The sequence below is a fragment of the Amblyomma mixtum genome, chromosome 6, assembly GCF_055824585.1.
Source record: "Amblyomma mixtum isolate Tamu chromosome 6, ASM5582458v1, whole genome shotgun sequence".
NCBI lineage: Eukaryota > Metazoa > Arthropoda > Arachnida > Ixodida > Ixodidae > Amblyomma > Amblyomma mixtum.
Window position 1 is genome coordinate 154,951,918 of NC_143017.1, and position 16,513 is coordinate 154,968,430.

The window sequence follows — 16,513 nt, forward strand, 5'->3', positions numbered from 1 at the left end:
ACTGTAGTTCGTAGGTTTTGTTCCGGCTGCGGTGCCTGCCTTTCGATGGAGATGATATGGAAAAGCGCCTGTGTTGAGATTTCATTACACGTTACAGAACCGCAGGCGAGGATTCTCCACAATGACGAATCTCAGTGCGAGCTTAGCTTTGTCACGTAAAAGTCAATTAATAATTGTATAAAGGCAGTGCGAGAGATATTCCCTCTAATGGGAATAAAAGAGTGCGGCTGTTCTTGCTGATCATTTGGCCTTTCGCCGCCAGCGGTTGGAGCGAACCACCACAAACACGAGGGAAGATTAATTAGTACCGTTCGGTTTGTTCTCTTGAGCTGAAAACCCCAGAGGTCAAGAAAAGACTCCGTGACGGCTCTCTAAGCCATGGTTGCATCGGCCCCGCCAGCTGGAACTTCCGCATTGTTGTCTTTTAAACCACGGCAGTTCGAGTTGTACAAGTTCTTCGTCACCGTGCCCACGAGAGAAACAACGATGGACTCCCGTGACCCGCCAGTGCCCGACATCGGCATGGGGGGCGAACCCGCCGACGGAGTTCAGCAGCAGAAAGAGAGGAGAAACAGCAAGAAGTCCATCCTGCACAGCCGCTTCCACATCAAACTCATCGCCACCTACCTGACGCCCATACTGCTCCTACCGCTCTTCGTCTTCCAGAACACGCCGGTGAGAAGGGACTCGACTGACTGTTACTTCACTCTTGAGGTAATCGGTGCCGGTGTCATAAAGAGGTGTCGCCGAATTAGTTGCCACAAATGCTTGCTGCTCTCAGTAACGATAAGCCGTTGCATACATCTATACTATGCAGCAGCCAGCAGCATGCTTATAGTGTACACACGATTATTGTTCAAATGAGAACTGCCAAATTAAGAAACTTTTTACTGTGCCTCCGCTATTCAAGTTTCTTCTTGAAGATAATTAACATCAGCAAAAAAAATATACACCATAGTCCCGAAATGCGACGCAAGTTTTCTGTCACTCTGTTGTAACAACAAAAATTTTTGTTGTGTCACTCAGTTGCATGTCGTCGAGACAGAAGTGTCTGTTGTGAGAACAAGCGACTGCTGAATACTACAGCAGGCTGTTTTTACGACATACTCTTCTTTTGTCCCGACAAGAATCTAAGTTGTTACGGCAAGGTCATGTTCCAAAATGCTGCAAGGATATCTGTTGTGTCGATTGTCTTTCATCTGCAAGGTGCCTGTAAAGTTTATTCCATGAACGCTGTAATTCTCGCTCGAATGAGGACCAGCTTCTCACTCTGTGCATAGTCTAGCCCTGAGCTAGGTGCACGCTGTATGGCGCACCAGAGAGTAATGCGAAAGGGACAGCCGACTTCCTATCTTATAACGTAGCACCTAGCTTCGCAGACGTATCAACTAACTTCCATTTTGACCCACTGTTTGGCGAGGGACCGCCGGTAATGTCGTACGAGGAAGCCGAACAAAGAACGAGCTGTGCAACACCAGCAACGAATTCTCCCGCCCGTGGTCGGAAAAGAGTACATTCAGTCGCATGGTCTTGCACATATGCTCCCACTAAGCGTTATTCCGACGCAGGTAAATATGGTAAACACACTTTAATAAACACGATGCAAAACACACTGGCCCGCCTTTTGCCATTATTCATCCCTAAGTAGGGTGAGGCTCTTTCATAGCTTTCCCTTGCACGCATGGACAAAATTAGGCAGCACAGACCTTCAGCGGCCATTCCGGTAGGCTGTCTCGGTAGTCTCTTTGGCGGTCGTGCAATCCTGTAATGATATGCCTTGTCTCGCTACAGAAGACCCGGTGTGCGTACGTGATGGTGCTGGTATTCATCAACTGGGTGACCCGGACGCTGCCGATGGGCGTGACGGCGCTGATGCCACTGCTGTACCTTCCCGCGATGCGCATCATCGGCTACGACCACGTGGTCGGCTTGTACATGAACGTGAGTGTACTTAGCGGCTTTTGAGTGCATACGGCAAGCGGGCAAACTTAGTGCGTTTATTGGCGATCTTTCGGGTCAGTGGATCATCTGGACTTTCTCGTCGTCGAGCAGACATATCGACAGAGGGGAAGTCCTGCGGTTTCGCCTCTACTAACGCTGCGTTTCGTGGGGCTAGTCTAAATTGATTTGGGTTGAGTATCATTGATCGCAGATAAACGACTGGACAACTCCGTGCTTGGCTGCTTACCACGTCACATCTTTTCAAGTGCACCTGCACATCTCTGGTACCTAAAGCGAGCTGTGATAGCGTTTGCTGAGGTCAAACGCTGATTGAGCACATTCAAGCTGTTTCGACGTGAAGAGGCGGATGTTGGTATAAGTACACACGAGAAATTTGAATGCACCGGGATGCTACAGCACAATATCACACGTCGCTTTTACCTTTCTTGGAATCGATTCTACCGATTCTACCCTGCATTTTATTCCTCAAGTAATTCGTGGGCTACCTAGCTGCTTACGTAATCTTATTGGACTTGCATATCAGAAAACGACCACGTTCCGTAATAACTTTTGCTGTGAGCTTCTCGTTGTCATTCTGTTTCGTAAAGAAGGCGCGACTGGGCGGGGCAGCCAGGAAGGACGACGCCAACGAGGTATGCCAGGTTTATGTGAGAAAGTCTGAAAGGCTATGGGACTGGCATTGCAGCCTTCAGCATAGAGCGTGAGCCGTGGCGTCAGAGGCTCCGCATGGGAAGAGTAGATACTGTCCTCGTTCACTTTCTGATAACTGGTAGGGTGTAAAGGAGGGCTTATAATAGGTCCTGGTTAAAATGTTGATGCCTTTTAAAAGTAATGAAAGCATGGGCTACAAGGGGAGTGCTTTTTTCATTTGCATAATTATGTTGCCTCCTTAAGGCAGTGACGAAGAGCGCAACAAATGGCGCCCTATTCTCCCCGTGTTAACCCCCCCCCCCTCCCCCCTCCCCCCCGCATCGTGCTTACTTTCAGAACACGGTGCTGCTGACGCTGGCGGCCATCATGATGTCGATGGCGATCGAGACGACCAACCTGCACACGCGTATCGCGCTGTGGGTCCTGCAGCGCTTCGGCCACTCGCTGCGCAACATCATGGCCGGCTACGCGGCCGCCACGTTCCTCATCACGCTGCTGCTGAAGAACAGCGCCACGGTGGACATCATGGTGCCCGTGGTGGACGCCACGGTGCACGAGATACACTACATATACATGAAGGACATGTACGTGCTCCAGTTCGGCGCCAACGCCATCAGGAAGCCGTCCGTCTCGTGTAAGCGACCTCCGGTCGATCAACCATTATGTCCTTTCTTGTGACAAGGGCAAGAGCATGTAGCACGGGTTCACAGCAATAGACCTCGGCGCCACACACTGCACTGCCGTAACTGAGGGTACTTTGTATACCTGCAATAACAAGTTGTGTGCTTGGGTGAGAATCGAGCGCGCTTCAGATCGCGTATTATACACCCTTGTGCCAAGGGCAAGCTTGGGACGCGGATAGAATCTTTAATGCCCCCCCCCCCCCCCCCCCAAAAAAAAAGCTATTAATTTGGGCGGAAATTAAATATCCTTTGTTTGCTATAATGGTCGTGGAATTTGTCGCATTTGTGCTGAAGTGATTATTAATGCGTTCTTTAACTCCAATAGGAGAAGTAGGTGCATATAGAGCATATGAAGCGTGCTGGCCGCGGTACGTTCCTTTCAGCACGCAGTACTTAATTTTGCTTCTCTGGCTGCACAGATATCGCCCAGGCTCTCAACTTGGACGAAGTGCAAATGCGGCAAATAACGACGTGAGTAAGCCACGTTATTTCATATTTCATGTATTTTACAATATTAGCTGTTATTAGATTTCTCTTCAGTTTTACGCCTTTGGCGTCGGTGTCCGCAAGCAAACTTCCGGGCATCCACCGGTAAAAAGGCACCTCTCATTTACGAGCTTAGCACCTTCAATCCAGATCCTCCTGCATACGAAGCGGATGCTCTAAACACTGGGCCACTACCGCGGTGGCTTAACGATTAGCGCATCCACTCTAATATCCAATCTGTCTCCATTTATTCACGCTCCAAAGCCAGCTAACGCTGAATCATTCGCATCAGCAACTCGTAATCGTGCCGTGCTTTGTTCATCTGTCTCTACAACCGGTATAGTAGAATGAAAGCTGCGGGAACAAATTATTTTATGATTGTCCGAAACTCTGACCATTCTGGTCCTACCTTGTGCAGTGAAGGGCTGGAATAAAGTAAAGCTTGAGAACACGAAAATCTCCTTCTTACTTCAAATGCAAATGAACGCACATAATGATAGTTTCTGTAGGCCACATTCCTTTGGGGCTACTGTTAGAAAGGTCCCAAACATACTCGCCGCAGACCTCCCTACCGGTGACGAGGCACTAAACTTGGGCTACGCCTGACAGCATTTCGTTTACGCTTGACACCATCCCAATACATAATCAAAAAGATAAAAACATGTAAAACAAAAGGAATAGCATCAATTCGTGAAATAATCATCGATAGCATGCGGATCTAGATAGACACATTTGCAGGTACAGCTGCAAAATGGCGATAGAAAATTATTTCGTTTCAAAAATGGTATTGATAAGCGGCAAAAAATTGTGCTGTCTTGTCACTTGTCGCGGCGACAATATTTTATGTAGCTACGACAGAGCCGCTTACGAGTAGATACATTTAGCGCTTTGCAACATAAAATGCTGCAGGTCAACAGTTTGTCGTCGTGACAGTATTTATGCCCGATACTAAAAATGCTTTTGTTCTTACGACAAAAGATAACTGTATCCTTGTTGAACTGGTGCGAACAAGGAACACCCACGTGTGTTCCTTGTTCTTCCTTTCTTTCGTGCGTTATGTTCCTTGTTCTTTCTGTATTTCGTCCGTTTGCGCCATTCCACACAATATGCAGGAACCGTTGTTGCATCCACAGACGGCTTAATGCATCTGCTCCACATTCTGGAGCCGCCGCGGTGGCTCAGTGGCTATGGTGCTCGGCTACTGACCCGAAAGACGTGGGTTCGATCCCGGCCGCGGCGGCTGGAATTTCTTTGGAGGAGAAATTCTAGAGGCCCGTGTACTGTGCGATGTCAGTGCACGTTAAAGAACCCCAGGTGGTCGAAATTTCCGGAGCCCTCCACTACGGCGTCTCTCATAGCCTTAGTCGCTTTGGGACGTTAAACCCCATAAACCAAACCAAACCACATTCTGGCAGGAACGAGGATTTCGCGTAAAAGACGATGACAAGTTGTGTTTCTTATCATCTACAGAAAAAAAAAGAGGGTATACATCTGGGCACCAGCCATGTGGTTGCAAGACGTAGACTTGTCCGCTGTTTCATTTAAGGTTTCTTAATTGCTGGCCAAAATGGAGGCGCGGGTCTTTTTTCGCACGTGATGTGTACATGTGTGAACGCGCTCTAAAGTTTGAGAAGATCGCATATCAGAAACCACATGTATAATCATTGCGGATTGCTCATTAGTATAAGTCATTGGCTCATAATTAGTAAATGCGACAGCGACTGCAGCGCCGCCTTCCAAGCCTGAAAGCCGCCGCGGTGGCTCAGTGGTTATGGTGCTCGGCTGCTCACCCGAAAGACGCGGGTTCGATCCCGGCCGCGGCGGCTGAATTTCTTTGGAGGAGAAATTCTAGAGACCCGTGTACTGTGCGATGCCAGTGCACGTTAAAGAACCCCGGGTGGTCGAAATTTCCGGAGCCCTCCACTACGGCGTCTCTCATAGCCTGAGTCGCTTTGGGACGTTAAACCCCATAAACCAACCAGCCTTCCAAGCCTGTGGCTGTTCTACGCAGTGAGGGCTCTTTGCACTTGTCCCCCCCTCCCCTCCATTCGCGCTGCACTTAGAAGACCTTGTAGCTCTTTGCAGAACCGCAAATTGCACCTTTGATACAATTCGTATGCCGCCGCGTCCGCAGGAAATTCATCAAGATCCGCAAGGTGTTGCTGATCACGGTCGCCTACACGGCCAGTCTCGGCTCTGTTGGCGCGCTGAGCGGCACCATCACCAACTATTTCACCAAGATGATCCTGATGACGTACGTATACACTCGCGACACGTACAGGAATTGTTCCTCTTCACGCTTATGAAAATTTTTCCAGGACTTTGATCTCCTGCAATGTTTAGAAAACTTGCAGGCGTTATAGTCTGACGTGTTTATCTTTGCAGGCGATTCCCCAAGCTCGATGTGGTGACATTCCTCTCCTGGAGCACGGCTTTCCTCCCGGTCGCCATGATCGAAGTCGTTTTTGCCTTCGTCGTGCTTTACTTCATGCACATGCGGCGGCTGTGAGTCTCTTGTTTTCTTTGTAGCCTTATAGAAGTACACTCTATGAGGTTCACATGCCAGATCTTGGCGGCAGCACTATTGCGCCCGCGGATCCAATTTCATGGCCTCACTTCCCCGCACCTTTACTGCGTGCGTAATGCAAAGCTTTCCTGCATAATAATAATACAGACCCAATCTCAGGTGGTAGAAATTTCCTGAGCCCTTCATTACGGCGTCCTTCATAGCCTGGGTCGCTTTGGGACGTTAAACCCCATAAACGAAACCAACCCAAGCTGACATAGATGATAATTATCACCCTTGCGTTTAAAATCGTAAACTGCAGATACGCCTTATGCAGTGTACAATCGTGAGAAATACGAGAGGGAACAAAGTTTTTGAATAACGTCTTGAATTTTGTGATTATTTTTCTACGAAATTTGAGACTGATTTTTAGGTGTATACGCCAAGAGAAAAACTAGTTAGAGGGCAGTAATAAAAACTTTGCTTGTAATCAATAAGTAATTCTCAAACTTTGTTACCTCTCATATTTCTCACCACTGTACGTCATGGCCATGCATGGAGTACACTGCATACATTTACTGTAATGCATTTAGGAGAATCCCCCAAGGTAGAGGATACTGAAAATAAGGAAGTAATTACTCGTTAGAGTCTATTCGAACGCAGTCGTAGGACTACAAATGAAAGCTATGCAGCTTCCTCAGAAACTTATCACCTGGAGAAAAAATTGCCCTGAACCGGGGATGGCGGCCCTTGGGTGAACGCTAACGAGTAATTACTCCCTTACTGGATATGCTTCTGCATAAGCAGAAGGACATGTTATTCATTTTATATAGGCGGTCTAGGATGAAGTAGAAGACCACGGAAGGTGCAGCATATGACAACGTAGTTGAAAGCCTCGACAGAATGTATTAGTTTCTATGGGCAGTCTGCAAACGGCTGAAGTCACAGCTAATGTTTAGCGGTGTATCAGCTAATTTTTAAAGAATCCAAATATAAATGAGAGACACCAGAAGAAGCTCATCTGTCCGAAGTCGGCAGAGCGCCCGTTTTCTCCGGGTGTCTTCGTCGTGCTTCTCGCGCTGGCATCGTATGCTGCCTTCCCCGGCGATGGTGCCATTGCCACGTGCCGGTTACTGGTTGTATCTTATCCACGTCGCTAGACGCTCGGATGTCGCGGTTCGTTCTCGGGCTACAGGAAACGTCATCTCTCGACAGTTTTGCAAAATACGTTCTCGTATGACAAATTTCTTATGTGCGGCTGAAATGCTGAACAACACTCTTTACGTTTGCTCCCCCCTTACTTCTTATGTTTGTGGCTTGTACCCGTGACGGCGACTCGCCTTGAGAAGTAGCTGTCGCCATGGCTCCGAAGTTTCCGACTACTGTGGCACGTGCGAGGCCGATCGCAGTTTTGATTTGACGCCCCGAGGACAACTTTTCAGAGCGCTGTCCACACTTGTCTCTCCGTAGTCGGTAGTGCGCCACGTTCCTCCAGTTTTGTGCCACTGCCAGTTGTGCCGAGAAATGAAAATATATTTTGCGTCCGCCGAATTTATTACTGATAACTATTTACTATTTAGTCGGAACACTGCCGCTACCCCTGATGCAATAAACTCATACAGTTTATCATACAAAAATCACAGACTTATCATACAAATCACAGAAGATTATCATACAAATGTCATACAATCCTGTAAAATCATACAGTCATCACAGAGATGTCATAGAATATCATACAAATTGTGTGATATATCATTCAGATTCTATGATTTTATATGATTAAGCCTCTATGAGGTTATTGCATCATATAACTTTTTTTCAGCAGGCCTGTTCTGTTCAAATATACGAAATGCGTCGCATTGGTTATCACTACAGGCCAACTGGTTGGCCGACTTGAATTATTTTTTTTTGCATGTGATACCAGAAGTTGAAACCTGAATGACTGTTGGAAGCGGTTTTATTTGTAGTTTTAAAGTGCTTATGAAATAAGTATATTACCGTATTTAAAGTAGGGCATTATGAAACTTTTGAAATTGAAATTAACGTTAAAGTTCTCTGAACTGAACATTTTAAAGCTTTTGAAGTGGACGGAGTTTGTGTCTTACATTCTGTGTTGCGTCGTTATTAACAGGGTTTATTGAAGGGCCAGTTGGTCAGATATACTTCACCGACGAAAACAGCGCCAAAAGCGTTACCAGTGAAGAGAAGTAAATAAGACTGGAGCTTCTGGACGCGGTCAGTCAAGTGCCCGTCTTTTCTTTGGTTTAATCTAATACGCTTTCTTAGTTGTGCCACCATGGAAGAAATAAGTATTTTGCAAACCTTACTCAACCAGCGCGATAGTTGCACCCAAAGATTATCTTAAGGTGCGAATTTTGTTGTGTTATTACATATTTTACAATTTTTTCTTTGCTAGCTGATCTATACGGAACAGTAAAAGTGAAACTTAGAAAGTGTGCTGTGATCAGCAATTGCAATAAAAATTCTTTAGCAGCCACCATAGACAGTAGCTTGATGAAATTTCATCCTGATCTGAGCTATTCGAACGTTTTAATAAGAAAACCGGACTTAACGCCCGAGATAGGGCTGTTTCTTAAGAGTTGCAGGTGTAGTGACATCAAAGCAACGTAACGACTACCCTCACTCGGCGGTACTGAGTGCACGTTGGGTCATTTTGTTTTTATTTTTATTTTGCGACAAAGACGAGACACGCAGATCAGCTGCGTATACAGGAATTTTGCTGTCGCAAAAATCGCAAGGGGGACGAGTGTTGCTTGCGGGTTTCGGCTGTGGGCATAAGGAGATACAGTTCTAAAACAATATAGTACGGTGAAGAGGCGCCACCACATTGCAGAAGCAGATGTACAGTCTGTCAAAAGTAACCAGGCTGTATGGTTTGCTTCTAGCTCGTACGGTGGAGCCCTTACAGCTTCCCTGAATCTGAAATGGTCGTTAAAGGCGAGGACTGGGGGTCTTATTACCTTCCAACAACTTTTGGTCTTTATGGAAGCCACAATGGCTCCACTATACAAGCTAGATGCAAACCATGCAGCCTGGTTACTTTTGACAAAGACGGTACCTCGGTATACGCCCCATAAGCAGGACACAGCCTTCCTTGCCTTGCGCGCCCAGTGTATTTAAGTAAGAGGAGTTTGAGCGCCCACTTATAATAATGAAAAAGAAAATCTAAATAAAGGCAGAGAGGAGTAAAAGATGCGGAGAAAATAAACTTATAAATCAAACTTCGGTGCTTATTTTGCAACAGGGCCATGGAAATCAATAGGGATACGGTCCACGATGCCTTCTCGATCAAGTACAAGAGCCTCGGCAACGTAACGTGAGTAGCCGACGTCTGCTCAAGCTACGCGAACCTGTAGCTTTGTCGAGCTGTGATAAAGCCAGTTTACCTATGGAATTATTAAGAATGAACGGGTGTGAAGAAAAATAAAGTTGAAAGAAAGAGCTCCATGCCCGTTGGCATTACAAAGAGCTATTTAAAGAGCTCGACTTGCATGCGGGCGCAGCGATGTTCCCTGCCATAAAGGAAAATTCTCTAAATTAAGACTCAAAATTCTCCATTTCAGACCATTTCTTTCTTGCTGCTACTTAAAAACTCCTGCAATATGAAAAGACTGGGTCTAGTTTGGTTCTCAAATTTCTCTGAAACAGCACAACATCCCCTTTTCGCCGACATTTACTGCTCAAATTCCCAGAAAAGGGAAAAATTCTCCGAATGAACATTATAGTGCGTACGCCACCTCTTGAAGAGTTCCTTTTTTTTTTTTTTTACTCTGAGTGAAAACTGAGGAAAGAGGGATGTTGGCCTATACCGGTTGGTTACTGTCTTTTAATGTCAACTAGGCAGCTTTGATTGAAATTGATGGCCTTGTGAGCTAGAAAATAGGATAAAAATCAATGGCAGGTGTCACGGCACAGGCCGTTTTACAGGCAAATTTCTGAATGCGGCGACAAGAGCAGTTTTTCGTGCGGGTCTCTGAGGCTAGAGCGCACAGCTCGCTTTTGCCTTCCGTCAGAGTCCTCCACGATGCATTCGATATCATCACCAACGTCACGAGTTTGAATCGGAGCAGCAGTAAAAAAATATTCGAATTTCAAATACAAATCTGTCAACAAATGCGCGTATATCCGCTGAGAAAATGGCAATACACCGCGAAAAGCCCAACTATCAGATTTTGCTAAGAGCAAAAATTTATCGGTATTGCCCTCAGTGTTCCTTTAATCCTCTTACTTTTGAGGGGGTATGCGAGTACAGTCGAACCTTGCTATAAGAAAACGGTTTGTAACGATGTAATGCATATAACGAAGGAATAATGATTCCCCTTGGAAGCTCGATCAACACGGGCTATAAAGAAGCTACGGCTATAAGGAAGTAATCGCCTGGTCTTTCAACTTTGTTATAGCGAGATTCAAATGTAGTGCTTTTAACAAGCCGGATCGAATACGAAGAGTCGAGCTAAAAACCGAACTGAATACAAATCGAATAGAGAGAGAACCTAATAGAACAGAAATAGAATATTTATACGAATATTCGACACTTGTGCGAATATTCCGTGCGAAACAGCGGAGCGCTAGCTGCGGCGCCTCTATAGTGCGCTATTGCTTATGCAGTTGTAGCTATAACGGGGAAACTGCGGCCGCAGCTGGCAAAGGACAGGGTTAATTGCAGAGACATGGGAGAGGCCTTTTCCATGCAGTTGGCGTAGACAGGCTGCTAATGATGGTGATGAATCAAGTTACACGCATAGGAAGTACCTTTTGCCGCTGACGATGGAAGAGACTAAACTAGCGCCACATCTCAGTACATAAGACGGGCGAGAGCTACGTATGAGCCACGGCTTCCGAGATCAGGCATCAAGCCCGGGTTTCCTTAATCTGCCTGGGCATCGTGCAGTGCCTGTGGGCATACATGAGCATTATGAGCGCCGCCACACGAACAGACCGCGTCGCGGCGCTAAACCCTGTGTGGTCCCTGTTTTTGGAATATTTGGAATTTTGGAATATTTGAGCAAAAAAGATGGCGGGCCTTATTCGTACTTCGTGCCAATTATTTGAAAAGTGTTCGAAAACTTCAGAGCGAATTCGATTCGTTCGACGCATCGAATAGAAGGATATTTGATTCGCTGTTCGAAATTTTCCTATATTGGCACACCTCTCTTTAATTGGCTCTGCTAATGTACTAAGAACGAAAATTCAGTGGAGTTGTACTTAGTGCCAGTTGAATCTATGTCGCTTTTTCTTCGCTTCAATCGTCGCGGGCATCTCGCGAACTGTAGCTGCGTACCACATCTCGACGGCGTGCATGCTGCGCAGCCGTGTGACGGCCTCGAGCCGATCGAACAGCCCAGCTCGCGACGAGCTGGAGCCTGTCTCACGCGGTCTGGACTTTCAACGTGCACAGTAAACTGTTGCGGCGGCAAATGCCTTCCGCGTTAACCGTTTCCCACGCGTTCGTCACGAGTCGCACGGCCTCGCCTCAGCCGTCTCGCGTTACTTCGAACTCGTGCATGCGCTTGCCTGTGGTCGGTTGCGAGTAGCGTGCAAGATAAACGCGAGGAGGAGATGCGGCCGAAAACTTGTTTCTCTGCTTGTTTTTCTTAAGGAGATAAGAAAACAGAACGCCACTCGCCCTCAGCAGGCAGACACTTGACCTCGGGCTAGTTCTCCGGTGCCCTTCTGGGCACACCTTCCGGGACAGATTTACGAGGAACTGTTAGGGCGCGTTCCATGTGCACAGCCAATTCTTAAGACTTTATCCCCCCCCCCCCCCCCCCAAAAAAAAAAAGAGGTTCTAGCTGCGGAGGGGGGAGGGGAAATGCCCTTTAAACTTGTCCCCGATACCCCGACTCCATGAACTCCTGCCTTTTTACCGCCAGGAGAGCGTATCACGCGCAGCAGAGCGACCAAGTCCTTATGTATACAGTGAAGTGTTTTCATTGACTCAGTCAGTCTCTTGTTCGACGGCAACGACGCTTGTGAGTGAGGCTGAGGGTGAATAGCGGGAGGAGAGACAAGACAGCACGTGTGTGCCCGGAGTGACGTCAACAAATGAACAGTTGAGAATTGTGCGAGACTGGCGTTGCTCGAGAAGTGGTCGCGATGCGATCGGCACCAGCCTTCCTTCTCGTTCTCGTACAATGACGTTCGTGCCAGCTTGGACGGACCCCAACGATCCCCTAGCGGTCGCCGCAGAGTGCGCAAGAATGCGGCTGCCTTGTGCACTAGCACACACACTCTCTCTCTCCTTTATTGTCCGGACTCGTGGTAAGTCACGTGACTGATTACGCAGTTTCATGCGGGAATATTGCTGAGCAACGACGAGACCGCCGCAAAACTTCGCGATAGCCGCTGACGTTTTAACAGTTCGAGACCCTTTGTTCTGTACGCTGAACATCAGGCGCACAGAGATAGCCGAATGTCTTCCGTTCTCGTCTATCAAGCACTCGTGTACTACGTCTAAGAAGAGGCTGAAAAATATCCGAGGAGAATAAACTCTTCTCGCGGGGAAAGAGATGCTTTACCTGGATCTAGTATGTCATACGGCTTTCGGCGCGTATTACTACTGGTTGCGTTAACGGCCTTCTTCTGTCTACTGGTTCAGTTCATGCAACACGTATGGGCCTCCTTTGTACTTACGTTTTACGGGATACCTCCAAGCAGGTATCCTACAGCTTTAGGTAGCAGGCTCACCTATACGCCATACTTTATCCCATATTGCGGGCCCTTTGCAGGCCACATATTGTTGTAGTGCAAATATCAGGTTGTAGTGCAAATATCGATCGTATTACGAAAACCGGTCTCTTTGGATGTGCGGTGAATCTGGAGCAGTGCAGTAGTGAAAGTACTAGAACAGGCAGCTGCAGCTGCTGAAGGTGAACGTGTTCACACATGCCTGAATGCAAGAATAAGTTGCTTAGGAAAACGTTTCGAGTGTCCCCGAGAAGTCAGTAACATAGTGGCGCTTACGTCAACGAGACGAGGATGGGTCGAGTTAGATTCTCGGTCTGAATGTAGGCCTGTCGGGAAACCAAAAAACGTTAGCGGGATTGTACGTGGCCGGAGTTTAGACGGTCTTTTTCGACGGGCGAATGTTATCTCGCTCAAAACCACTGGGCAAATGTTTTTAGCAGGCCTTGCGCCTACTTGAGTCCTGACTCGATCCGCTGCTCTTACTCTGGATACAGCGCTGTGCTGGTCTCACGGATTTCAATCCGATTGAAGCGCCGCCGCGTTTCGGTGGAGGAAAAGCTAAAGCACCCATGTATTGAGATTCTCGAGCAGTCAAGAGCCTCACCTCAAGCTCTTAAACACAATCCACGTCTCTGCGCTACCTGGCGTTGTGTGTGGATTAAAGAAGTGACAGATTATGTCTGGTTCAATATTTTCACGTATGCCAGGCGCCTCAGCCAAATGTACAAGCAAGCTTTTATAACAGACGGAGTTCCTAGTCCCGTAAAACCAACCGAGGGCTATTGAGAGTCGCGTGACCTAGTCTGCAGCATTTTTTTCATTGTTCATAAACATTTCTTTTTCTTTTTCTTTCCGTGTCATATTTGTAATATTTTCTTGCTATCAGCAAATGTGCTCTTTGTACTGTTGTAAATATTATGTGCACATACGATTGTTAGTACTGAAAAATTTATATATTTGTGTTGTACGTCAACTAGTCTGTTGCCAAAATAATTTCCTCAAGTAATTCCTTTTTGTACAGTATGTTCTGTATGTGATGGGGCGCAGACCCTTTTCAAGCCCACTTTGGGTTTCTATTTTTGCCCGCGCCCCAGGCATCAGTATGACATGTATATGGTGTCGAATAAACTTGATTTAATGAGTGATTGATTAATTGATTGCTTCATTGATTGATTCATGGCCAAATTGAAAGCAATGGTGCGTGAAATCTCTGATTAGTGATCTCTATTGTGCTCGTGATCTCAGAGTTAATGTTTCGCCTTTCAGGGTCGCAGAGAAAGTCGTCGTGGTTGTGTTGACCGTGTCGTTTGTTCTCTGGTCAACGAGGGAACCCATCTTCTTCTCTGGATGGGCGACATGGCCAAACCTGCAGTAAGCAAGCCGCTTTTCTTAATCTTTGATCGTTGCGTTGCAGGCGTATGGAGCTTTAACCTGCTAAAAGACTTCAGTTGACCAAATATGCATTGGTATATTTACGATGTCGTCCTTTTGATTCAGGTGTTGTCTGGGTACGTGTGCAATGCAAGCAAGGCGTGTTTAACTCATAGACTTACACGCGGACTTTTTTTGGATGCCACCGCAATGATGAAAGGTGCTGCATAGAGAGAGACTCGGTAACGCCCATACATCCCATGTTCTCTGAAGCATATTTAAGACCCACTTTATGCAGCAACTTTTATACATCCCATTCAGACTTCTTTTAGTTCAGCAAAGATTGTGGTTTCTATAGCGAATATACATAGCTTTGTAATTTATTAGAACAGCACTTTTATCGCTGCCTTCTTTCATTGAATATTAAAAAAAAGTTATAGTGCACATGCGTATCAGTCTATTTCGGCAGCTTTGTATCTTTGGGTAGATAAAACTGAAAAAAAAAAACACGTATTTTGTCTTTTCTTGTCCTTTTAATAACGGGTCTAACGCAGCAGAAAGAAGTTTGCGATATTTAAGATGAAAGAGAAAACGGGTGTTTATTTCATATTTTTTTTTTGCAGAAACAACAAGCACTGAAACATCTCCTTAATAGCTACTAGCTCTTTAGTAGCCACTAGCTGCGTACTCAATAGTGGCGTATATTTTGCGCTTTTTTTTCTGGCCAGTTTGCTTCTGTAGTTTCGTTTGTAAGTGCTTACTACGGCAGTCCACATGACGCAACCATTTCATCATATCAGCAGACCGATGGTATTCCATATGCCTTGGTATATCACTGAAGGTTAAGTCTTGCCTTGCGGCCATTACTCAATGTGAACAGTACGTTTGAGTTAGTAATTCAGAGATGTGCATTCTACGTAAGGCATTACTTCATGTGGACTATTTGACGACGTGGTTAAAGATGCGTTGAAAATATGTATTCGGCAGTGGAGTCACTTCTCGAGAAGCTAGTTCCTTGGAAACAGTCTGGACGATGCGAGGAACTGACTTCGGCGAGCATTTGTTTACCAAAGGTGCGCTCGTCATCTGGATCTTGTAATGTCCCCAATGAACGATATGTTTCGAACACAGCCCGCGACAGGGGTCGCTGTCTGTAGCCAGGATGTGGAAGTACTTGGCCTGAACAGCCTTGTGCTTCATTTCCAAGTCAACAACCAAAAACAGGCGAGAACTTTCTAGATAACTACACAAGAATAAACAAACCGCGCCTCTCACACGAGGTAAAAAGAGCACACAGGAAAACGTGCCAGAGTTCAAGAAACATACCATTAACCTTTTTTCATTGCATTGCTGCTAGTAAAGGATTAGGTCAGCTTAGAAATATCTTTGCCTGCCCTGTGCCCTAAAGGTTGGTCTAGGTCGCACATGTCTGAAAATCGAGGTCGCTGGATCGAATCTCGGCGGCGGCGTATGCATTTCGATGGAAGCGAAATGTAAATCACCCGTGTACTATGCGATGTAAGTGCACGTTTAAAAACCCCCAGGTGGTCTAAATTAACCCGAAGCGCTCCACTGCGGTGTCCCTTTTTGGCCCCGTGGAGGTTCCAGGCATTAAACATGACATACGATACTGCTTTTATGTTTAAATTTTGTTCATAATATCTGGAAGGTATTGAGAGTATAAAAACTTATCTGGCCCGCACATCATGAATCTCGTATGAAAAACAAACAAAATTGTACAAGCGAAAAACAGAAACAAAGAAGCATTAGAAAAAAAGTGGTCAGGTATGTTTAAAGTATTTTCCAGTGCTTACGGACCTGCATTGTCTCTCGCTCCCTTAATCGATCAAAAAAGAGAGAAGCCAAACAGATAAACCAGCACGGAATTAGAACCTCACATGGAAAATAAATGATACAGAATCAATCAATCAATCAATCAATCAATCAATCAATCAATCAATCAATCAATCAATCAATTGGTCAAGTAAAGACACAAAGGAGTGAAGATGGGCTGTAGTTAATGCAATTTCAGGTTTTTGCTTGTCTTGTACTTCCCTATTCCAGCTGCAGTTGATTTTCTGTCCCAGATATGCTAGCCTGCGAAGGAATTTTTTGCTTGTCACACGTGTGCTGCCCGATACCCTGA

General features: G+C 46.2%; 1 protein-coding gene across 4 annotated transcripts in view; it reads left to right on the forward strand.

Moving 5' to 3' along the window:
* The first annotated feature begins 440 nt into the window (after positions 1-440).
* Positions 441-16,513, forward strand: part of LOC149340876 ((3R)-3-hydroxyacyl-CoA dehydrogenase-like) — a 38,598-nt gene continuing 22,525 nt past the window's right edge. For 2 of the 4 annotated variants that reach the window (XM_089549799.1, XM_089549800.1), the window contains exons 1-3: positions 6,174-6,287; positions 9,554-9,625; positions 14,263-14,367. In XM_089549799.1, the coding sequence (XP_089405925.1) occupies positions 6,232-6,287; positions 9,554-9,625; positions 14,263-14,367 (233 nt within the window). In that variant the 5' untranslated portion in view covers positions 6,174-6,231. Of the gene's footprint in view, positions 676-1,791; positions 1,942-2,949; positions 3,248-3,715; positions 3,768-5,916; positions 6,037-6,167; positions 6,288-9,553; positions 9,626-14,262; positions 14,368-16,513 lie in introns of those variants that run through there. The other 2 variants (XM_089549798.1, XM_089549801.1) reach the window with 2 other exon arrangements.